The sequence below is a fragment of the Haliotis cracherodii genome, unplaced genomic scaffold, assembly GCF_022045235.1.
Source record: "Haliotis cracherodii isolate W230 unplaced genomic scaffold, xgHalCrac1.p SCAF_15, whole genome shotgun sequence".
Taxonomy (NCBI): Eukaryota; Metazoa; Mollusca; class Gastropoda; order Lepetellida; family Haliotidae; genus Haliotis; species Haliotis cracherodii.
The window spans coordinates 12,126,935-12,153,359 of NW_027266270.1; the positions used below are offsets into that span (position 1 = coordinate 12,126,935).

At 41.1% G+C, this 26,425-nt stretch overlaps 1 protein-coding gene across 1 annotated transcript; it reads left to right on the forward strand.

Annotated features, from left to right (window-relative positions):
* Positions 1 to 7,171: 7,171 nt before the first annotated feature.
* LOC139461808 (gustatory receptor 5a for trehalose-like) lies at positions 7,172 to 24,815 on the forward strand. The gene is made up of 4 exons (XM_071243284.1): positions 7,172 to 8,113; positions 12,026 to 12,091; positions 13,508 to 13,597; positions 24,690 to 24,815. The coding sequence occupies exons 1-4, from the start codon at positions 7,172 to 7,174 to the stop codon at positions 24,813 to 24,815; spliced, it is 1,224 nt and encodes a 407-aa protein (XP_071099385.1).
* The last annotated feature ends 1,610 nt before the right edge of the window (positions 24,816 to 26,425 follow it).

The following is a 26,425-nucleotide window of genomic DNA, read 5'->3' on the forward strand; positions in this document are numbered from 1 at the left end:
TACATAACAATGCCTTCCGAATGCCAAAATAACCAGGAATAATTATGCCAATTATAACACACACACTCCAATACGCAGTCCATACGTCTCTCTCTTCGTCAGCGTTGCGCGGAGTATTTGCTGTTAATGATAAACTTGCAGTTCCTTGATGATATCGAATGAGGATCGGAGTGTATTAATGTCTTACGTCTATCACTGTGTTTACAGAGGAGAATGAATCAATCAGCTCGAGAGTGATCGATAACAACTGTGAAAATCACATCGCGTCCCCCTGTATCTTTAGAGCGAAGACAGCCATCTGGGTGAGAATCCTGCTCCCCTTCGGAAGATATTGTAGACTTTAGATCAGTGATGGGAAATGTTATTTTTCTACATGAAGGTAAGACATTAACTAATTGATTTGGAAAAGATAAATCATTTTGTTATTCATGTTAATATAAAATGTTTGATTAATCAACGATAGCTCATTGATTGCGTTAGTTTTCATGAAAAATCGGGCGTTGGGGTAGCCCAGTGGTTAAAGCGTTCGTTCGTAATGCCGAAGGCCTGGGTTTGAACGGCGTAAAACATATTATTTGTGTGTTGTTTAGCACCGCACTCGACAATAATCCAGATATATGAAGGCGGTCCGTAAATAACTGAGTCTGGATCAGACAACCCTGTGGTTGATAACGTGAGCAACGATCCACACCGTTGTGGGACCAATTCTAACCCGGAATCCCACGTAAAATTACACTCACTCACTCATGAAACGTCCTTATTATGCCGCAGCAAAGGGCAACACATTTTATTACAAAACAATATCAGTTATCAGTGATACACGATAGTATCATAATATAATTATTTTACTATAAAATCCAATTTCAAATATCAAATTAAAAGTTATAATGACTTAATTTAATGATTTGACTGTTTTATACTTGTCGTTTGTTGCTTTGTATTGATGTCTGTTAATAATAAATGTGGCCTGGGAAATAAATATTTCCGTTAAGGTTTAGATCGATAAGAATTCCAGACCATTTCTCACCAGTTATCACCTATAAACAAACGTCAAACAGTATCCACAGTTGTAACGTTTTCTTAGCTGAGTGAGGGAGTGAGTGAGTTAATATTTAACTTCACATCGGCAATATTTCAGCCAAATTGTGACGAGAAGTTATACATTAATAAAACATATATTTAGACTTTATAAAATATCTGTCATCAAAGGACAGTACGATAACTAGAATATCACAGATTAGATTAAAAACTAGTTGAGGAACATTTAAAAGCAGAATGAATGAGTTTACTACACAATATACAAATGGGCTAGAGATCGTCAGTAACTTGAGGGAGATCACCATACCAGGGACCATGGGGACTTACAGTGCCTTTGCTTCCTGCATGGAGCTGAGGCCATGGCGCGATTTTCTTGAGTGAGTGAGTGAGTGAGTGAGTGAGTGAGTGAGTTTGGTTTAACGCCGCTTTGAACAGTGTTTCAGTTATATCACGGTTTACCAGTTCCATGTTGGAGGTAAGCCAGAAGTGATGCAGGTCTCAGACGTTTACCAGTTTGCTGAGCACGAGCCTGGGTATGGTGCTGACACACCTAGAAACATAAACAGCACGGTCCTATGTTCCCCGTGACCCGTGAAGATCCGGGGTAGAATAGGTCTTCAGCAACCCATGCTTGCCGTAAAAGGCGACTATGCTCGTCGTAGGAGGCGACTAACGGGATCGGGCGGTCAGGCTCGCTGACTTGGTTGATACATGTCATCGTATCCCAATGGCGTGGATCGATGCTCATGATGTCGATCACTGGATTGTCTGGTCCAGACTCGCTTTTTTACAGGCCGCCGCCATGTAGCTAGAATATTGCAAAGTGCGGCGTTAAATAACGCACAAACAAACAAGCAGACAAACTATGCTCCCTGTGAATCTCAGAGCGAGAATTTATCCTCAGCAACCCATGCTTGTTGTAAGAGGCTACTTTTGTTTGTTTGTTTGTTTGTTTAACGCCGCACTCAGCGATATTCCAGTTGCCTTTTACGACAAGCATGAGTTCCTGAAGACAGGTCGTAAGAGGCTACTAACGGGATCGTGTTTTCGCACAATACACAACTGATGATGGGTACCTTAAACATCTTATCTTTTAACATCAATACATTTGCATTTTTTTCGGCACAAATGTACAACATTTCAAACATGGTAGAAAATAATTTCTTACCCCAGTCTTCATTGAACCAAATTATTCTTACACAAAATTACCTCGCGACAGAACACTTTTTACAAAGTGTTGCAGGAATGAGTGATGATTAAATAGACATAATGGAATTTAACAGTTCAATTTTCACAAGTACATACATACAAACTCGGTATACTTTCTTTTGCCCTCAGTATATTATACCCTAGATACTCGAGGATGGGTTCCCTCAGGCAGCCCTAATCCCCACCTCGTATACATAGACATTAGACGAAGACATGGAGACAGTTTCCAAAACAAAAAATACAAACTGTTTTTCTGAGAAGAGTTTTCAGCGGGTGATGCAGCTGGAATTATGAATAAAACACTCAGCCAAAAGGAAGGGCGTTGACACAGCATGTGGTCGATAACACCATATCACAACGTATTACAGATGGTAGGCTGTGTTTGCTGACATGTCCTGTATAAGGCAAGCGGTGTGTAACACTACAGTTTAACCCTGATTATCCGGACAATACTGTCAATGTAAAGTAATGCGGATTAACCAATGTCTGGATTAACGAGATGTGAGTAAGAACACTTATCAATGTTATATATGCAGAGGTTCCCAATCGTGATGGTCTGAAGGACGGGAATCCCGGAATAACAGGGTTTCACTCTGCTTGCAGTTTATACAGGGTGGGTGAGTGGGTGTTGATTAAATATTATTATAGTTATATTAAAACGGTGAGCCGAATGTGTCAGGAAATCCCAAACTGACGTAGTTTGTATTTGGTTGTTGTTTAGCGTTATTCCATCTATAACACGGCGCTCTGTAAATGTTCGAGTCTGGACCAGACAAACCAGTTTTTGATATGAACAAAGATCCGCGCGGTCAGGGTACGATGGAACGCCATCAACGAGACTGACCACCCCATCCATTAAGTCGCCTCTAGCGATCAGCATAGGTTGCTGCTGGTCTCTCCTAACCCAGAATCCCCACGTGGCGATGTAGATGGTTACCAACAGAAAGGTACCAGAACCGTTATGGTACTGAAGGACAAAGACTATGAACCTAGAATTATGGAATATTTGTAAGAATTGTTTGGACCTCCACGCAAACGGACGATGAAGAAATAAAACGCGTTATATTCTAATATTTCAAAGTAAAGCTCAACCTGATGTACCATATTTATTCAGTTTTGTATGGTAGAGATAGGTGTAGGTCAAGCAATTTTTGAAGCGTCTGAATTCGAACAGAAGGTAACAAAAGTAAGGGTACTCGTATCGGAGCCTTCTTAACAAAAACCCCCATAATCTTAATAGAATAAACAGATTCGTAACAGAATATACAGAATCTAAAAATAATAAATGTGTGTTCTTGAAACAATGAGAACAGAAAGCGTTATGTGGTACTGAACCCTGAAACGGAATGAATGTTTGGTGAACACTCCTTGTAAATAAGTGTATTGAACTGTAGTAATACTGAAACAATGTAACAGAAGAACTGTAGTAATACTGTGACAATGTAACAGAAGAACTGTAGTAATACTGTGACAATGTAACAGAAGAACTGTAGTAATACTGAACAATGTAACAGAAGAACTGTAGTAATACTGAAACAATGTAACAGAAGAACTGTAGTAATACTGAAACAATGTTACAGAAGAACTGTAGTAATACTGTGACAATGTAACATAAGAACTGTAGTAATACTGTGACAATGTAACAGAAGAACTGTAGTACATGTATACTGAAACAATGTAACAGAAGAACTGTAATAATACTGAAACAATGTAACAGAAGAACTGTAGTAATACTGAAACAATGTTACAGAATAACTGTAGTAATATTGTGACAATGTAACAGAAGAACTGTAGTAATACTGAACAATGTAACAGAAGAACTGTAGTAATACTGAAACAATGTAACAGAAGAACTGTAGTAATACTGAAACAATGTTACAGAAGAACTGTAGTAATACTGTGACAATGTAACAGAAGAACTGTAGTAATACTGTGACAATGTAACAGAAGAACTGTAGTACATGTATACTGAAACAATGTAACAGAAGAACTGTAGTAATACTGAAACAATGTAACAGAAGAACTGTAGTAATACTGAAACAATGTTACAGAAGAACTGTAGTAATACTGTGACAATGTAACAGAAGAACTGTAGTACATGTATACTGAAACAATGTAACAGAAGAACTGTAGTAATACTGAAACAATGTAACAGAAAAACTGTAGTAATACTGTGACAATGTAACAGAAGAACTGTAGTAATACTGAACAATGTAACAGAAGAACTGTAATCATACTGAAACAATGTAACAGAAGAACTGTAATAATACTGAAACAATGTAACAGAAGAACTGTAGTAATACTGAACAATGTAACAGAAGAACTGTAGTAATACAGAAACAATGTAACAGAAGAACTGTATTCATACTGAAACAATGTAACAGAAGAACTGTAGTAATACTGTGACAATGTAACAGAAGAACTGTAGTAATACTGAACAATGTAACAGAAGAACTGTAGTAATACTAAAACAATATAACAGAAGAACTGTAGTACATGTATACTGAAACAATGTAACAAAAGAACTGTAGTAATACTGAAACAATGTAACAGAAGAACTGTAGTACATGTATACTGAAACAATGTAACAGAAGAACTGTAGTAATACTGAAACAATGTAACAGAACTGTAGTACATGTATACTGAAACAATGTAATAGAAGAACTGTAGTAATACTGAAACAATGTAACAGAAGAACTGTAGTAATACTGAAACAATGTAACAGAAGAACTGTAGTACATGTATACTGAAACAATGTAACAGAAGAACTGTAGTAATATTGAAACAATGTAACAGAAGAACTGTAGTAATACTGAAACAATGTAACAGAACTGTAGTACATGTATACTGAAACAATGTAACAGAAGAACTGTAGTAATACTGAAACAATGTAACAGAAGAACTGTAGTAATACTGAAACAATGTAACAGAAGAACTGTAGTAATACTGAAACAATGTAACAGAAGAACTGTAGTACATACATACTGAAACAATGTAACAGAAGAACTGTAGTAATATTGAAACAATGTAAGAGAAGAACTGTAGTGCAAGTAAGGCAGACTTCTTTTTTTAACCGAGCTTTTCAAGAGAGCAAAAGTAGTGGCATTAATAGCGTTTATCAGATATATTACGAAAATTATAACTGTAGTAATATTGAATCCTACTGTCATCATCCCACGTAGTGCGTTGTTCATAATATCAATAAAACCCAATGTCAAGATGACTTAGTCCATTGTCAACGGGTATCTCCGAGTAATTACTTCACCATGTGCATTAAGTTTTGTACACCACGACATCTTGAATTGCACATGCAATCGCCTGCTTCATTTCGACGCAGGTGAAATTGGTTGTATTTGGCTCCTTGTCAGCGTTGAACTATTTATGTCAAAGAAAGAACTGAAAAGATCCACGCAATCGTGAATGAGTAAGTTAGAATTTTATGTCACATCGGCAATGATTTAGCCATATCGTGGGGAGATGTTTTACATTAATAATAAGTAGACTATTTGAAAACCTGTCAATAAAGGACAGTAAAATAACGAGGCTATCACAGACATATGTAACCAACTTGGAGAAAGGGGACCTTATGGGTGTTAGGATGCAATTGTGCTGTGACATCATAAAGACGTTTGGCGTCAACTTTCTTCAGTAAAAGTCGCCATATGTGCGGACTGAACACAGCTATTCTATATAATTATCTCTCGTTAGTTTGTAATGTAATAAAAACTTTATTTCAAAACATTTCAGCATATATGCCCTCTTTCAATTAATCAGACATATATCTAAAAACTGCAATCATTACATAAACAGTTACATGTCTGATAATGGGACTTTGCAGAAAATGAGTCAAAATGTTTGATGCCATGTATATCTGTAATAAATATGAATTGAAGCTTATGAATTGTATTTTTGTGGTCCCAAGATAATGTAGTTTTTAAATATTATATTTATATATTTATTTATATTAAATTTATATTAAATATTTATATTTAAAGTCATTATGTGATTTTTCTCCCATGAGGTCCCTTATGTCATGGTTGGTCACATATGTTTAGAGTATGGAACCATTTCCACCCTCGTGTTTAATTTGTGACGAAAACACGCTTTTTCGTACTTATTTGATGACAGAAATATATGCATCAGATCGCCTCCATCACTCAAAACATGAAAAATAACATTACTCTGATGTTCCAGGTAGATGAGTCGATGGGTCTGGCCATGATATCGGGATACGGTCGGTGAAGGACATCAGTGATAACTGCAAACACACAAGACTAGCACAAGTTTAATTGGATCTGCACAATGAAAGTATTGGTTGAGGATATAACTCGGTGTCTTCTTAAAAATTACCAGGGATGTTGAATATTGATCGCCATCGACTAGATTTAGGAGCTAAGGACATGTTGTCATCACGCATATAGAAAGTGTGTTGCAGATGCGGGTAGATTATTAACCAGGCACCCAGGGAGTATCTCTGTGATACTCTGCTGTATTCGTAACACTGGCCATGAAATCAAGACAACAATGAGATGCAACTGGTTGAATAATTTCTTATGAATGGCAACGGTGGAAGAAGTATTTCGTAACTGAAAGACAGGCCATATTATGGACATGTACCTGTAGTTGGAACACTAGAGATCGAACACACACACGCCTCTATATTGAACTACTTTGGACGCACTTTTTAAAACTTAAATCATTGTTTTTATAAAGAAAAGAAAACGGAATTCGATCGGTTTTGATTTGATTCATGGCAAGAACCTCGCCTAAGAAGCGCGAGAGGATTGTGATTGTCCGAGAGAGAGGGGTGGCAGGGATAGAGAGGGACAGAACAATGCAAGCTTGGACCACACGTGATGACGTCAACAGCGCCTTGCAACAAGAGGTGTTTCCTCCTATCTCTAATAAACCCACTCACGACGACATGAAGGTCATTGACTGCTATGAAGGATGTTCCTTCTTCAAAGACCTTCGGCCATTGTTCTGGAGTCTTAGACTAACAGGTCTGTTCTTCCAGAGAAGCGAGACCAGTGCAGGAAAGTTCATTATAGGAAAGTGGGCGGTAGTGTGTGCAGTGGTATGCGGAATCACATTAGGGAACAGTATTAGATCCTTTCTCGTGTTCAAGAGCGGAGAACCTTTTGATGAACTCTTGTTTTTTAAGCTTCAACTATGCATTTGGTCGCTGGAGGGTTTTTCTAAAGCGGCTGTCATGTTTTTGGCTTCTTATAAGAAGGATTTACTTCCCTTGTTCTTTAAGCTGTGGCGGGAAATTTGTGAAGATAAGAAACCGGATAAATTTCTCAAGCTTGTCATGAAGAAGGCAATCCTGCTGAGCTGGAACTTTTCTATAGTAAACACCATCGGCGTTGCTGTCACCTTTTTCTTTGTCCCTGACCTTGAGGAACTGTTTCTGAATGCCACTCTTCCGGGCGCAGCCGAAGCGGACATGAAACTGCCTTACAAAATAATGATGATTGTTATGGTGTATTTCGCTTCCTCTGTAGCCATGTCGTCGGTATCTCTGCTTATTGTTATGTCCTTGGCTGTATCTCGGGAGTTTTTTGTCCTCAACAAGGAACTCTCGTCTCACATCTCGTCTGACGGGAAGTTCTCAGCGGAGCTGGAAGATTATCGTCTGCGCCATCAAGGCTTGTGTCGTCTGGTGGACGTCCTGGACGACGTCTTCATGATCATGATCGCCTTCGTCTTCATGTCCAACATCCCCTTGTGCTGCGTCATCCTCTACAACATCATCTACACCAGCAGACACTTCTCCATCCTCCTGCTCAACGTGTTCTGGCTGTGTTTCCTCACCTTCCACATGATCGTGGTTGCCGTCGTCTGTGCCTACATCAACATGGGGGTGAGTACGGTGTATTCGTGTTTGATAATCAGACGCGTGAGTGTTTGTTTGTTTATTTGCTGTTTAACGACGCACTCAGCAATATTCCAGCTATATGACGGCGGTCTGTACATAATCGAGTCTGGACCAGACAATCCAGTGATTGACATCATGAGCATCGATCCTTCATTTGGGATACGATGACATACATCAACCATGTCAGCGAGCCTCCCCGATCCCGTTAGTCGCCTCTTACGACAAGCATGGGTTGCTGAAGACCAATTCTAACCCAGATATTCACGGGTCATTTCGTTGTTAACTTAGCCCCTTATTATTGTAGCGACTACATTGGACCAGGTGGTCAGGCTCGGTGACGTGGTTAATTGCGTGGATGCCTGGAAGTTATGTCAAAGAATATTATTTCCCTGTCACTGCTACAAGGCATCCACAGTTTGTCTATGTAAGGAGTTGTCAAATATATTTTGGGACCCATAATTCAGGACCTCCGGACCTTCGGAATGTCCAATGAATGATTATACTTTTTGGAACCTCTGAGGTCAAATGTCAGTTGTTTCAGAAATGGTCGTTCCTGTAAGCACTGTGTCCCACTTCAAGAAGAAATCTTAGTTCATCTGCCGTAATGTTAAGCTATGGGAGTAACGACAATCGTAGTCCTGCGATCGCTTAGTTAAACGGGGCCCTAGACACATGGAGCAATTTTAGTGCTACGTCTGTTGTAAGTCCATGTTATCTATGGAAGTTACGACAATCGCAACACTACGTCAGTCTTAGTCCATGTTAAGCGTATGCTCCTTCTGTCGTTAGTTCATATTAAGTTATGGGAGTGACGACAATCGTAGTACTACGATAGCTTGGTGGTACTGGGCACCAGACACATGGAGCAATCTTAACGACTATGTTAAAACACAGTAGCTCCATCAGCTTTAATCACTTTGTGACACGTGACCTGGAAGTAAGGTACAATCATCACCAGGAATGTATTTCAATGTATCTCTAATAAATAAAAGCGACAAGACCCTTTCCATATTCCTAGGAAATCTCTGCTGAAAGCAGAGTCGACTGTGCGATTCCGATTATATCACTGTTCAATAAGGGATGATACCAGGCTTTCGTGAAAAAGCGAATGGATCCTGACACACCGTGGCACCCATCACAAACACATGCAAAGGCAAGGCACCTATTCACCAGAAGGAATAAAATGGAAAAATACGGTGCATATAATATTGTACCTCATAGAAATGTAAAAGAAAATGGAACTGCAAGAATAATGCTTGACAAGAAGGGAAAGTTGACTTGAAGTCATTCCTCTTGTCATACAGTCTTGTGGCGCGTGTTTGTCAAGCTGAATATTTATGCCGATGCATCTGTCACTAGCTTTTCCAATGAGAAATGAATCCATCAGTTTCAATATTGTCTGAAAACCCCCAACTGACCCTGGTATGGTCATGTGTACAAAGACAATAATGTTTCCCTACTTACAATGAAACTATTCAATGTCCTCCACTGCGTCCGATCCATCTTAGATAGATAACCTTGAGTGTATCAATGGGTAATGATTATCCGTACAACAATACAAAAATGAAAGGCCAAAGTTCCCGAGGATCCATATCTTTGTCTTTGAGTTTGTCTCTAGTATCTGTTACTGAATTGTTTGGTAGGCATTTCTAGATACTTATACCGTTGTCAAACAAGACTAAATATTGAACATGGTACAGACTTATATATGGCAGGTGAATGATTAACAATGACATCTATTACCATACAGGAGAGGGATTAACATGAGTAGGTTAACTGATAACAAAAGGACGTGAATAGGTTAACTAATACCAACAGGAGGAAACCTTTACAGGCCGTTAGAGGCGACTGAATGGATAGGGTTATCAGGTTCGTTGCCCTGGTTGACTGTGATGGTTCTCGACGTCGTGGATACTTGCTCATGATATCAATCACTGGTTTGTGTCCAGGCTCGATTATTTACAGACCGACGTTATATAGCTGGAATGTTGCTGCGGCGTTATAGAAAACCAACCAACCAACCAACCAACCAGCCAAACAAACATCAGATAATAGATCCCTTTTCGTGTGACCTTGCTGATTTTTTTGCGAGTAAATTTGGTTTCGCGCTACTTTGAATAGTATTTCTGATTAGCTTTTTCACAGCGTGTCAACTTGATGTGGGAGGAATGGTCGAAGTGATGCATGTCTTGGCCATTTACGACTTTTGTGAAAATCATAAGTACAGGTGTCGTGCCGACAAAGCAAGAAACATAATCAAAACAAACCGGGATTCGAACCCAAGATCATCGGTTCCTGACGTGCCCAAGGGACGCAACTCTGCACCGATTTGTGACGATTTGGCCGCCCATGACACCTCGTGTCACCGTGGCCCGACGGCGGGTCAACCACTGATTAGCTATCGCCAGGAACTTAAACCAATATGATATCACACACGCACACATTTTAAGAATGATTGCTCCTTCTGCAAAGCTCCATAAAGGTAAAACAAATGTTCATGAGCGCAACCCAGGGCACTTTGGGGAGTTCTTAAAAGAAACAAATGTGGACGCACATTTCCTCGTTGCTTCTTTATTGGGATTCACATGTTTTCATTCTGTTTTGCAACATCTTTATCAGCCGATTTAGAATTATCGCATATAAAAGCGCGTAAAGGTCACCCCGTATAACTGCGCTTGTTGTCACAGAAGAGCTTTCTCGGGCTATTTATTGCTTTCTGAAGATGCACTGGCGTCATTACCGTGTTTCTTTGTTTCCTGTTCTTAATGTGTGCCTGCATCAGACACTCTCGTGTGTTGGAAGACTTCAGTGATGGAACACTTTGCCAGTTTGTTGAGTATACGAGTGGATATGTTGGTTGGTTGGTTGTTTTACGCCGCACTCAGCAATATTTCAGCTATATGATGGCGGTCTGTAAATAATCGAGTCTGGACCAGACAATCCAGTAATTGATATCATGAGCATCGATCCACGCAATTGGGATCGATGACATGCTTCAACCAAGTCAGCGAGCCTGACCACCCGATCCCGTTAGTCGTCTCTTACGACAAGCATAGTCGCCTTTTACGGCAAGAATGGGTTGCTGAAGACCTATTCTACCCCGGTTCTTCACGGGTCGAGTGGATATGTAATAAACGTAGTAGATATGTAGCACAATGGGTGTGTGGGTGTGTGGGTGTGGGTGTGGGTGTGGGTGTGGGTGTGGCGTGGGCACGGGTGGCACGGGTGGCCCAGTCGCCTTGGGCTGTTTCCCTTAGGCATACCAGAAACCTATGATGATTGATTCGTTATGTAAATATTTCTAGGTTTCTCAGCACCATACCCGTGATGGTGGGTTTCCCCAAAGCGGTGAACGTTTGAGACCTGCATCACCTCAGGACTCCATAAAGGTGCCATGCCGTGATATAACTGGAATAATGTTCAAAGCCGCGTTATACCTCACTCACAGACTTGCTCGTGAATTAGTGAGTGATTCAATGCTGTTTCACGCCGCAGTCAGTTCTATCCAAGCTGTCTCGAGGCGGCATGTAAATAATCGAGCATTGACCAAACAAACCAGTGACTGACAGCATGCGCACCAAAGGCCATCGGGGTAACATGACACCAGTAAACCATGACACAAAGCCTGAAGACCCGTGAAGGTCCGGGGTAGAATAGATCTCCAGCAGCCCATGCTTGCCGTAAAAGGCGACTAACGGGATCGGGTGGTCAGATTCACTGACATGGTTGATGCATGTCATCGTATCCCAAATTCGTGGATCGATGCTCGATCACTGGATGATCTGGTCCAGACTCGATTATTTACAGCGGCCGTCATATAGCTTAGGGCAGCGCTTACCAACAAACAAAAAAACTCTTAAATTAATTTTTAATTTAAGCAATTTCATTGTTTTACAGGCCCACGCCCCACTTTCAGTCATCTACAACATCAAGGCGGACTTTCTCAAAGATCGACCTCTGGAGGTAAACATCGAATCTTTGTTTACTTTTTACACACAGTTGATCCTGACGACATACATTTGACTGAGCTAGAAACGCACATTATTTTCTAAAGTCTCTCAATACAGATATTGGGTAATATGGAGTAACCTACTAATACCTCACAAATGAGGGTTATCTTTCCCTCGTGAAAAACGTTAGGCTTTCCTCACCAAGGGATTTAAATCATTACTTCACTTGGGACAGCTGTTCCGTACTTCCTCGTAATTCCTAGCATCTTGCAACAGTATCACCATTTAGCCAAATCACATGGGAAGGCAATGAAACAATAATAAAATTATTGACGACGAAAACGGTGATGATGATGAAAATGATGATGGTGGTGATGATGATGATGATGATGATGATGATGATATTTGAAGATACATTTAATCCCTGTTTAGTTGGAAAAATCACTACTTCACCGATAGCAAACTACTATTTGCGTGCCATTATTGACCCATCTACCTCACGCTCTTTTGTCATTGTTACATGAGACACAGATATTACGGAGAGCGGAAGGTCCAGGGTTCGATCCCGGGCCGCGTCATACAAAAAGACGTTAAAAGATTGTACTTGTTGTTACCCTGTCTGGCGCTCGGCATTAAGGGGCTAAAACAAGGACTGGTCGGCTCGGAGTCAGTATACTGTGTCTGAGTGGGGTATTCATGTTAAACTGCGGCATGGTATCTCAGTGAGCTAGCACTATAAATCGGCATCAGTCCGGACTAGTACAAGCAGCCACACACACACATACACGTGCATGCACGTCGCTATATAAGTGCAATAATCTTGGACGCGACGTTAAACCCCATTTCACCTCACCTCACCTCACCTCACAGATATTAATTAAATACTCTCCTCAGATTTCCATGTTTATTACCCCGTTCCGGTAACAACAGCTCGTTAGCAAGATGAACTCAATGTCAAGTCATTGTGGATTAGGTATTAGTGTCGGGTGGGGATTAGCACTTGCAACTGTCTGTTTTCTAAAAGTTGCTTTAGATACAGGACAAAAGGTTACACTCAACCATAGATGTACCTAAACCCATCTGACATCAGTAAGTTAGGTGAGCTGGGTTTAACGCCGCTTTTACAGTATTTCAGTGACTAGTATGTCATGGTGTGTCAGCTTAATGTAGGGGGAAGATTTATGACGTTTAGCACTTTCGTGAAACCAGTGATCACTGGTATGGTGCAGACAAACCTGAAACCTTATCAGGGTTACACGGGATTCGAACCCATGATAATATGTTTCTGGCACGCCTTAAGGACGCAAATCTGCCTTTTACGCCAAAGGAAATCTGTTTCGGCGGTTAGTCGAGAGTGGTTATTCTCTAGCCTTAGTGTTTTATATTTACGTCGAATTCTTTTTTGTATGATAAGCCTTTACTCTTCCAGCTGACGCTGTTTCTGAATCGGTTGACTGGCTACGACATCGGGCTGTCCGCACTGAAGATGTTTGTCATTAACCGACCAGCCATCCTTACTGTAAGTACTAGGATATGTTACACGTGGGGATTGATATGTGCAGGTCATCCTAACTTATTATACAGGTCACCCTTACTTTTAAAATATTCACGGCATTCTTCTTTTTAAATATACATGACTTTACTTTTAAGTATACACGGCATACATTTGGACCCCTCCCTGTTAAATATGCTGGAGCCACCCTTGGCCTTAAACCCTCGTAACGAACTATTTTGAATGTCAGGACTGATTGGTTTGGAGGGTCTAACGAGCGTTTCCAGTTGAAGCTATTTCACATTGAGTGTATCCACTCACTTAGGTTCGGGATTTAACGAGCGCTTCCAGTTGAAGTTATTTCACATTTAGTGAGTGAGTGTGTGAGTTGGGTCTAACGCCGCTTTTAACATTATTCCAGTTATATCGTGGCGTGTCAGCTTAATGTGGGAGGAAAGCCCGAAGTGATGCAGGTCAGACGTTTGCCACTTCGGTGAAACCCACGAGCACGGGTATGGTGCTGACAAACCTAAAAACATAATTGGGAATTGGGGCGAACCGGGATTCGAACCCACAATCAGAGGTTTCTGGCGTGTCCAAGGGACGCAACTCTGCACTGCGAATCGCGGCGCCTTAGACGACTGGGCAACCCGTGAACGGGTTGGGGATTTAACGAGCGCTTCCAGTTGAAGCTATTTCACATTGAGTGTATCCATTCACTTATGTTGGGGATTTAACGAGCGCTTCCAGGGACCCCGATTTCCCACTCAGAGTATGCATCATTGCGAGGAGCATTATTCTATTTTATTCACCTGGGTTTGCATCTATCACCCTTATTTTCTGTTTAGTGATTGCAAGTGAGGTAGAAGCAACAACATTGAAACATGGTGTTAATAAAATATAGAAATGAAAAGAAACTCTGGTTTAAACACATAGTTTTCGGACTAAGGATTTTCACCCATATAGTTCTTTTTCTGTTATCGCACAGTTCTTCCCTTGCTACGTTGGTGATAATTATTTGAATGAGACCGATATCTTTGGGGTCCACTTTTCGTTTGTGAAGTTCAAAATTTGATTTTAACAATGTACATTTGCGGAAACAATGGCAACTGTCACGCTTTTCGATCTATACATGTACAGCTTGCTAGTACAGCTGGTCCAGCTGTGGTGATGGGATGACACTGGTATGTGTCGGGACACAACACACGTCAAGGTGCTGTGCAGACACTAGACGGTCACGTACGGTTGCTGGTAACACGACGTGACTTTGTCATACCATAACGCCCACAGTGACAGCTGCCGTACACACGGTCCCAGCTGATCATATTCGATCTGTTGAGTTTGTGATAGGAATTCACATTCTACAACAATAGTATCAGAATGTAGTTTAAATCTTTTGAGCATGGTATATGGTCTTACCCATCCTACTGATATAACGGACCCAACGATTTACAAAAATTAAGTTTGTTTTGTTTATTTGTTGTTTAACCCCTTACTCAGCAATAGTCCAGCTATATGACGGCGGTCTGTAAATAATCGAGTCTGGACCAGACAATCCATGAGATTCGATCTACGCTATTGGGATATTATGACATGCATCAACTAAGCCAGCGAGCCTGACCACCCAATCCCGTTAGTCGCCTCTTACAAGCATAGTCGTCGTTTACAGCAAGCATGGGTTTGCTGAAGACTTATTCCATCCCGGATCTCCACGGATACCACAAAGTAATATTCCATTTTAATCTTTTATATAAAACAATTTAAAATTTCACGTTGTAACATTGATGGAATAATGTTAAATGTGACGTCTCGTCTTAACTGAGATTGCTTGTAAGATATTCAGTGGCACGGTGAAGTCCGCTTTAGAAAATAAAACCCCATACCGCCACGATTTAATCCAACGTCAACTGAATATCAGCCTTGAATAATATAAGACAGGCCTCGATTTAATGGCAATCTATAATGTTCTCCGGGGTAGTTGTTATTGTGAAAGCATATCGATGACAGGTGGGAGTGATATCTGAACGTTAGACCAGATTAGGAAAGTCATTACAAATATTGTTTGTTTATGTTTGTTTACTCCGTATCAAGGATACGTTTGAAATTTTAACTGTGATTGCTTGTAAAATATTCAATGCACATTAATCAACTGAAGAAGTGGGTGTGTCTTCAGAAGACATCGTTAGAGATGCAGAGAGGTATCGGCAGACAGACCCGCATCTGTCGAAGGGAGGAAATCTATACCGTTCACGATTATTAGAGTGAGTGAGTGAGTGAGTGAGTATGGTTTTACGCCGCTTTTAGCAATATTCAAGCAATATCACGGCGGGGGACACCAGAAATGGGCTTCACACATTGTACCCATGTCTGGAATCGAACCCGGGTCTTCGGCATGACGAGCGAACGCTTTAACCACTAGGCTACCCGACCGCCCCACAATTATTAGAGAGCTATTCTGGGTAGGTCATCACAACCTCTGTCTGCTGAAGTCGTCTATAGTCAACTACAGATTTACTGAGGGGGCACGGGAGGCTCAGTCGTCTTAGGAGCCGCAATTCACGGTTTAGAGTTATGTCCCTTGTGCGTGCCAGAATGCTACGATCGTGGGTTCGATCCCAGATTCATCTGTTTCATATTTATATCCATGCATAGCGATTCAGAATAACACAAATTATAATTACAAGACTGACGACTTGAACTCTTCACTTGTCAACTTCATTTTATATTGAGCAATATTCTAGCAGCTCATACGACTCTTGCTCAAAAGCAGTTTGATCAGGGTTTCAACATTCAAGGCTTTAGCAAAGTTTTCAAAATGTTTAATGGTAGACATGTGGAGGACATTCCCAAATCTAACACATCAGTGACAAAAACAATTGACTTGAGACTGACCAAATGCTCCCGTGCTTTTTCAGGTGAACAATTAACTTGCCTTTGCATGTGTTTATGATGAATGCAAACGGTATGGCAGGATGCGGTCACCTTTTCGCGAACACTTGGTATCATCACTATTTGATAGTGATTCATAAACAAATGCTTATGATATAGTCGGAATCATTGAATGGATTTAGCAGATATTTCTTATAATTGTGGGAATAGTTTTGTTGCTTTTCTTTTCACCAAAGTGGTAAACGTCTAGGACCTGCATCACTTCGGGATATCCTCAAACATTAAACTGACATGTCATGAAATGATTGGAATAATGCTGAAAGCACAATTAAGTGTGAAAAATAATCCCCAGAGCAACGGATATTTTAAATTGACACTGGAGGCTGATACGTGGTCGACAGATGCCTTCGGGGGTGGTGTGCGGCTGGGTGGGGCTTGGTTCCTCCCTCCCATCTTCGTTTATAGACAGAGGTGAGGTGAGGTGAAATGGGGTTTAACGTCGCGTCCAAGATTATTTCACCTATATAGCGACGTGCATGTACGTGTGTGTGTTTGTGACTCCGAGCCGACCAGTATTTGTTTTCGCCCCTTCATGCCGAGCGCCAGACAGGGTAACACCAAGTACCATCTTTTAACGTCTTTTGGTATGACGCAGTCGGGGATCGAACCCCGGACCTTCCGCTCTCCGGGCGGACGCTCTACCACTAGGCCACGGAGGCGGTCGTTTATAGACAGACATACACAGACCCTCAGCCAGACTCAGAACATATACTGACCCGATGTTCCTGCGCTCTGCAGCTGCACTGAGTTATGGCACTGGGAACGTCATTCAGCAACCATTTACCATGCACTTTGGCACCAATCCAGACCTAATGCCTTCACGAACAAAATATGACAAGGAGGCAATGTTACTGTTACAGTAATGTCAGAGATTCTGGATGTCAGAAATTCTACATTTAATATCGCAGTATTTGTGTTGTGAAATTCTACATTTCATATTGTAGTATTGGTGTTGTGAAATAGTACGTAAAACGTCCTTGTAATGCCATTATCGCGATCCTGCACGTGTAACATCGTTTGGCGGTGGCGTAATCATCTATATCGGCGGGGAACTTCGGGAATGCTGTTCTTCTTACATAACTGTCGACGAAGATAGACACGTGTCCTATAAACGCTGAATGACAGGATCTAAAGAGGATGAAGGTGAGGTGAAATGGCGTTTAACATCGCGTCCACGATTATTGCACTTATATAGCGACGTGCATGAACGTGTGCGTGCGTGCGTGCGTGAGTGCGTGCGTGCGTACTAGTCCGGACGGATACCTATTTATAGTGCTAGCACACTGAGATACCATGTTGCAGTTTAACAGGAATACCCTACTCAGACATAGTATACTGACTCCGAGGAGCCGACCTGTCCTTGTTTTAGCCCCTTAATGCCGAGCGCCAGACAGGGTAACAACAAGTACCATCTTTTAACGTCTTTTGATATGGCGCTGCCAGGTATCGAACCCCGGATCTTTCGCTCTCCGGGCGGACGCTCTACCGCTATACCACGGAGGCGGCCCAAAGATGATGAAGAGGCAGAGAGCTCGATGGAAGAGTTCAGAATAATGGTCACATGGCAGAGATACATACTGGAACTACATATGCCCCTGACAGGCAATGCAACTTAAAACTACATGCGTGTCGTTTCCTGACATGAGCTCAAATGTTAGTCTCAATGAAAAGCCATATTTGACGAAATGAAGATCAATTCTTTCTAATGTTAGACACCACCTGCGCTGGTCACAGTATAACAGCAGTTTCGGCTATCATCGGTTATCACTAAACGGCAATTTTGTATTTCTGGTTGTATTGCTTATATTTTTAAGTAAAGTGTATCTTTCTTCATTTAACAAGTCACATTCAAAGAAAAAATTATATGTATTTTCATATTTACCACCACATAAACATTCTGCTTTGCATTTAATTCCTAGTCGACGTAAATCAGTATTTAACTGACTAACCTTATGTCTCAGCTTAGCGTGTATAATACCATGTCTTCTATGTCAAAAGAAGTACGGTGGGGCCTTGGGCTGATTTTGACTTGTAAGTGTCTTAAAATGTTGAACTACAGGTTCTTTCATTTGATAGTATCTCATTCCACAGCTTGATGGTAGGTGGGACCCTTGGGGACCCCAGCCTTCAAATGTCTTGGCTGGGGTGGGGCTCCATTCCACAATCTCTTTTACAGCCGATCACGATTCAACTAGAACCTCGGTTATTATCGGTTGCGATTTTTCAACAATCTTGGAATCACCGGTATTGATTTTACGACAGTAACGGTCATAACAGAGTCACGATTTAATGATAATCTCGGTTATCATCGGTTGAGATTAAACGACAACCTCGGTTATCATCGGTATTGATCTAACGACAGGCTCGGTAATGATAGGTATTGATTTAACGACAGTCTCGGTCATGATCGGTATTGATCTAACGACAGTCTCGGTTATCATCGGTATTGATCTAACGACAGTCTCGGTAATTATCGGTATTGATCTAACGACAGTCTCGGTTATCATCGGTATTGATCTAACGACAGTCTCGGTTATGATCGGTATTGATCTAACGACAGTCTCGGTTATCATCGGTATTGATCTAACGACAGTCTCGGTTATGATCGGTATTGATCTAACAACAGTCTCGGTTATCATCGGTATTGATCTAACGACAGTCTCGGTTATCATCGGTATTGATCTAACGACAGCCTCGGTAATGATCGGTATTGATTTAACGACACTCTCGATTATCACAGATCACGTTTTAACAACAATCTCTGGTATCATCAGTTTCATGTTCTAGGATAACTTTTTAACGACGATCTTGGATACCACCAGTCAGTGTTTAATGACGATCCTGGATTTAGGGACCAACAGTTTGATATTCCCTCGTGATAGTCTGTTCTAATAATTACTGTGCCTCAGGTTAAGAGATGTTCGCTAGGTATGTTGGGTTTCTTGAGAAAATGTGTTGTGAAAAGGATATACTGTTCTGCCGACGTCTATAAAATGCATTTTTATAAACATAAGCCGCCAAAACATACAGTTAGCGTTGCTAAGATGAAGGTTCTATAAGTGAACGTTATTAGCTTTGGTTTAACTAACTCACCGATCACATAAGTGTGTTAATAGCAACGGTTTAACTAACTCACCGAACACGTAAGTGTGTTATTAGCTATGGTTTAACTAACTCACCGAACACATAAGTGTGTTATTAGCTATGGTTTAACTAACTCACCGAGCTCATAAGTGTGTTATTAGTTATGGTTTAACTAATTCATCGAGCACATAAGTGTGTTATTAGCTATGGTTTAACTAACTCATCGAGCACATACGTGTGTTATTAGCTATGGTCTAACTAACTCACCGAGCACATAAGTGTGTTATAAGCTATGGTCTAACTAACTCATCGAGCACATAAGTGTGTTATTAGCTATGGTTTAACTAACTCATCGAGCACATAAGTGTGTTATTAGCTATGGTTTAACTAACTCATTGAGCACATAAGTGTGTTATTAGCTATGGTTTAACTAACTCATTGAGCACATAAGTGTGTTATTAGCTATGGTGTAACTAACTCACCGAACATATAAGTGTGTTATTAGCTATGGTCTAACTAACTCATCGAGCACATAAGTGTGTTATTAGCTATGGTTTAACTAACTCATCGAGCACATAAGTGTGTTATTAGCTATGGTTTAACTAACTCATCGAGCACATAAGTGTGTTGTTAGCCATGGTTTAACTAACTCATCGAGCACATAAGTGTGTTATTAGCTATGGTTTAACTAACTCATCGAGCACATAAGTGTGTTATTAGCTATGGTCTAACTAACTCACCGAGCACATAAGTGTGTTATTAGCTATGGTCTAACTAACTCATCGAGCACATAAGTGTGTTATTAGCTATGGTTTAACTAACTCACCGAGCTCATAAGTGTGTTATTAGCTATGGTTTAACTAACTCATCGAGCACATAAGTGTGTTATTAGCTATGGTCTAACTAACTCACCGAACACATAAGTGTGTTATTAGCTATGGTTTAACTAACTCACCGAGCACATAAGTGTGTTATTAGCTATGGTCTAACTAACTCACCGTGCACATAAGTGTGTTATTAGCTATGGTTTAACTAACTCATCGAGCACATAAGTGTGTTATTAGCTATGGTCTAACTAACTCACCGAGCACATAAGTGTGTTATTAGCTATGGTTTAACTAACTCATCGAGCACATAAGTGTGTTATTAGCTATGGTTTAGAAAACTCTTCGAGCACATACGTGTGTTATTAGCTATGGTCTAACTAACTCATCGAGCACATAAGTGTGTTATTAGCTATGGTTTAACTAACTCATCGAGCACATAAGTGTGTTATTAGCTATGGTTTAACTACCTCATCGAGCACATAAGTGTTTTATTAGCTATGGTTTAACTAACTCATCGAGCATATAAATGTGTTATTAGCTATGGTTTAACTACCTCACCGAGCACATAAGTGTGTTATTAGCTATGGTTTAACTAACTCATCGAGCACATAAGTGTGTTATTAGCTATGGTTTAACTACCTCACCGAGCACATAAGCGAACATGATATTAGCTATGGATTAACAAACTCAGCGGGCAGCTAGAGTTTGGACGGAAACATTAATACTGTATAATATACAATTTTTGTATTTTTCGCCGATCATAATAAAATGTGTGTTTTTCTTGAACTATGATCTGATGCCAAATTGAGATTACTGAACCTGTGGGTGAACCATTAGAGAACAGCATCAGCGATGGGTGGGGCTGACAGTTACCGTTAGATTAATATGTAGAAGCCATGCTTGGTTGGTTTGTTTGTTTGTTGTTTTATGATTGATTGAGTGATTAATCATGAGCATCGATTCACGCACGCAATTGGGATCGATAACATCCATCAACCAAGTCAGCGAGCCTGACCACCCGATCCCGTTAGTCGCCTCTTACGACAAGCATGGTCGCCTTTTACGGCAAGCATGGGTTGCTGAAGAACTATTCTCTCCGGATCTTCACGGGTCGCGAGCTATGCATCAAGGGAGAGTCAACAATAACGCACGTGTATAATAACATCGGCATTGTTTAAGCTATTGAGTGACAGGGCCAGACAAACTGGGACGAAATGCGCGCTCTGAAGACCACCAGAAAGTCGCCAATGCACACACTAATGTTATGTCATTATGAGTGACGCAGCTTTGACCAGTATTCCAGTTATATCATGGCGTGTCAGTTTTATGTGGGAGGAAAGCCTGAAGTCAGACGTTTACCACGTTGGGGAACCACACGGGTATGGTGCTGATGAGCCAAGAAACATAACCGGGATGAACCAGGACTCGAATTCACGATCATACGGAACTCTACACAGCGAATTGCGGCGCCTACGGGAATCTCCACCCGTGACCACCCCATCCCCCGCGCCGCATTTAGGTTACACAACCAAATGTTTTCCGACAGGCTTCTATAGTGACGTTATTTTCAACGGCTATTACATGTTCGTGTGTTCACAGTCTGGCCTTAAAGCAGCAATAAGCCAGCTCCTTTTCCGAGTACAGGATGCTAAACACGCCACCCATAGTTCCGCACCAAATGCGAATGGTGAATAGAACTTTAAGGGGATACAAGAGGACTGGTCGACTCGGAGTAAGTGGGCGCAAATAGGCCTTCATCTCGACCAAGTTCGCCCTTAAACGTTACTTCTTCTACTACTACTACTACTACTACTACTACTACTACTACTACTACTACTCGGAATCAGTATACTATTTCTGATTGGGTTTTCTATGCTAAACTGTAGCGTGGTAGGTGGTCCAGCACTAAGCAATCGGCATCAGTCCGAACAAGTACAAGCAGCCACACACACACGTGCATGCACTTCGCAAAATAAGTGCAATACTTTGAAGGCGAAGACCAACTCCATTTCACCTCAATGTATATCTATGCTCCAAACCAAACGCAGGCACTGAGATAATAAATCAGAACGGAACATTGCCTTGACTACAAACTGCATCTGAATAAACGTCTTTCATATTAATACCGAGGGCATTTATCCGTCCCAACAACACACGTCATGACACAACAGACGATGTCTGTGTTCATGTCTTGTTGACACAGGTGGCGTCTCTCACTCCCGCCATTCCAATTTCATAATACACCAACACAAACAGCGGTTGCCTTGGTGTATTGTGTCCCATATCTGGATCAGAGTCAATACGTCACGGTCTGGTGTGGGCTGCGGTCCTCCATACGTGATTACGTATGCAGGGCGTACAAGGCAAAAGGGTGATAAACGTTTTGTGAATGGATAACAGAAAACAGTGATGACACCGTCACCTGGGAACATAGAGACTCGCTGACTTTGTGCGACTCATTAGGGTGGTCAGACTCGCTGATTCTTGTCATCGTATCCTAGTTGCGTAGATCGATGCTCATGATGTCAATCACTGGGTTGTCCGGTCCAGAGTCGATTATTTAGAGACCGCCATCATATAACTGGAATATTGATGAGTGCGGCGTAAAACAACAAACAAACAACAACACTGGTCTCGATTGTTTAGAGCCTCTTGAGACAAACATGGAACATTGCTGAGCGCTAATGATTTCAAATGTTCGGTTATTCTGACAATAATAAAAAGTACACACATTTGCTTGGATTATTTTTAATTTGCATACAGTTTAAAAACAAAATACTTTTCGCGTAGAAATGCGTGTACAAATATATTGATGGAAATAATGGGCTGTGATATCCGACGCATGCATAGGCTGTCATTTTATTTTAGTTGGTCAATCAGAATCAAGTATTTCCCAAAAGAATGGTAAAAGAAAAACATTATGTGTTTTTAGTTTTGCGGGTGTTATTGTATATTTGATGGCCGGAATTTTCATTGGAACCGACGGCGTTATTTGTTTGTTTATCACCGCACTCGGCAATATACCAACGGTATGTAAATAATCGAGTTTGGACCAGACAATCCAGTGAGTGATATCAGGAACCCCGACCCCCGCAATTAAGATACGATGACATGCATCAACCAAATAAACGAACCTGACACGATCAGCCAGTCGCCTCGTTCCTTAAGTATGGGTTGTTGAACACAAATTCAATTCTTACCCGGATCTTCAAGGGGTCCGGCGACGTCAGATTGACCCTTAGGATTTTCCTCATTTTTATCGAAATTGTACGTGATGTGTCTAGTTCCTGAAACTACCTTTTCGATTTTAATCAATTACTCGACAAGGGGCACTAAAACAATTTTTTATTTCTTTTTTTAAACACTGCGCAAAAGTCGATTTTATATCTTTAACAGACAATCTTTGTGTTCAAATTCAGAAATATTGAAACAGAGCGAAAACCTGTTGCAATGAATTGTGGCCATATGCTGTGTCACGTGACTATGCAAGCCGAGGAATGCGTGGTATCGATGGGTACTGCTGCCTATACCAGTCTTAGTGTCGGTCTGTGAGCCAGGTGCAGCCAAACATGTCTCTCCATCATTATTGACATGTCTAACATAAGCCCTCGAGTTAACGGCATCTCTGGGATATATATATGCTGTCATTTATAAATAGACTCAGTGCATTTGCAGATTGCAGAAATTTACAATGCATGCACGTATTTCCCATTCACTAACGCATAAGGCCAACTTCATCCTTCGTTTGTAAGCACCATTCCCATGCGCGTTGGATTCGCCGAGTGCGAATTATGCTTTTACTTGGGATTTCATTACATATTGAGTTGAACTGATTCGCCATGGTATCACTGAAATACTCTTAAGACTGATAGGAAATTTAGCCCGTTTTATCAGGTAAGTCACCATGAAAGTTAGATATTCATAGCATTGACCGGACCCGTGAATATCCGGGGTTGAATAGGTCTTCAGCAACCCATGCTTGTCGTGAAAGGCGACTTTACTTGTCGTAAGTAACAGGATCGGGTGTTCAGACACTTGGTTGAAGCACGTCATCGTATCCGAGTTGCATGGCTCGATGCTCATGATATCAATCACTGGATGTTCTAGTCTAGACTCGATTATTTACAGACCGCCGTCATAAAACTGAGTGCGGTGTTAAACAACAAATAATCAAACATTGGCATTGGCCGTGTCTCTGACTGTCGAGGACCCACCGAGTGTCATTCTGATGCCTGAGAATCAATCATTGTACATTTCAGGTGATTGGTATGCTCATCACTTACTTCGTGCTTCTGGTCCAGTTCAAATCCCCTGTCTCCTCGAGCTGCACGTGCTCTTTCAACTCTACAGGTGCAACGTGGAACGGAACACTCACACCCACGTGATCGTCATGCGCAACACGTATGGTCAAGTAACACGAGATTCTGCCCTAAGTTTTATAGTTGATTTATTGAAACATTTTAGCTCGTTTGAATTTGGCGTCAAAGCAATATGGAAAAGTGTCACAAGGGCGCATTCAAGAGAATCCAGTGTATTTTAACTCTATTCTATTATGATAAACATCGTGGACCCATTCGCCAACAAACCTTCGTTTCGGAAGTGACGGTCATCATCTCGTCCTTACCACTAACGAAGCACTCAATGTTTTACGCTCATGGCTCATTGAACAGCTATTTTTAGCGGCGTGTATTTATTTACGGTCCAAATCGAAGCTTTGTTGGCGAATTGGTCCAGAGTTTTTAGCCTAACAGAATGGAGATATACTCCACTGGATAATCGTGGATGACAGGAGCGGTAGTGAGAGCAATTACTTCAGCTGCATCAACTGTTTTGAAAAGGAGATGTTACGATGTGTTCATAAAACTTGAGATCCTTGAGATCGTTTCAAAGTTTAAATTAATATACGTTAGTAACATAAGATAGTCTTGTACCAAGTGTGGCACCAGACGCTGTATAATGGCCGATGGAGGATTCCAGAATACTGAACGAGTACCAGATTACCTCGATGGTATGAGAAATGGCGTAGTAGTAGTAGTAGTGGTAGTAGAAGTAGTAGAATTATTAGTTTGTTGTTTAACGCCGCCCTCGACAATATTCCAACTATATGACGGTATGACGGCGGTCTATATATAATGGAGTCTGGACCAGACAATCCTGTGATGGAGCATCGATCGACGCAGTTGTGATACGATGACATGCATCAACCAAGTCAGCGAGCCTTACAACCCGACCCCGTTAGTCGCCTCTTCCTACAAGCATGGGTTGCTGAAGACCAATTCTAACCCGGATCTTCACGGGTGTAGTAGTAGTGGTAGTAGTTGGTTGTTGGTTGGTTGGTTTGTTGTTTAACGCTGCACTCAGCAATATTCCAACTATATGAAGGCGGTCTGTAAATAATCGAGTCTGGACCAGACAATCCAGTGATTAATATCATGACCATCGATCTACGCAATTGGGATCGATGACATGCATCAACCTAATCAGCGATCCTGACCACCCGATCCCGTTAGTCGCCTCTTACGACAAGCATAATAGCCTTTTACGGCAAGCATGGGTTGCTGAAGACCTATTCTAACCCCGGATCTTCACGGGTCAGTAGTAGTAGTAGTAGTAGTAGTAGCAGAAGTAGTAGTAGTAAGATACCGAAAAAGACCAAATGTCTGCTGGAGATGCTGGGTATCCTCAACTTCATGTGTGAGTACTAAGATTGCGTGGCCCCTCCCTTCAACGAAGAAATTTCTCTTGAAGCAGTGAAACAATATTCTGCCAATAATTAAAATCCCTTCCCAAGAATATTGAACACACAATGCCATTTAGAAAATGTTATATTTGGGATAATACTTTCTTAGTTATATGGTTTGCGCGATAATGAATGCTGAAATGTGACGAGAATATTTATGAATTACATTTTTGTGCATGTTCCCACTTCGTGTTGTACAACTGCAAAAATACGAACCGCATGCACATGCAATGTGCACCTCTATGCATGCGCACA

Bases quoted from the DNA above. Each gene is read 5' to 3' on its own strand.
- LOC139461808 (XM_071243284.1), top strand. From the start codon at position 7,172: ATGAAGGTCATTGACTGCTATGAAGGATGTTCCTTCTTCAAAGACCTT. The intron at 8,114-12,025 runs GTGAGTACGGTG...ATTGTTTTACAG, and splicing joins GTGCCTACATCAACATGGGG to GCCCACGCCCCACTTTCAGT. The intron at 13,598-24,689 runs GTAAGTACTAGG...TGTACATTTCAG, and splicing joins ACCGACCAGCCATCCTTACT to GTGATTGGTATGCTCATCAC.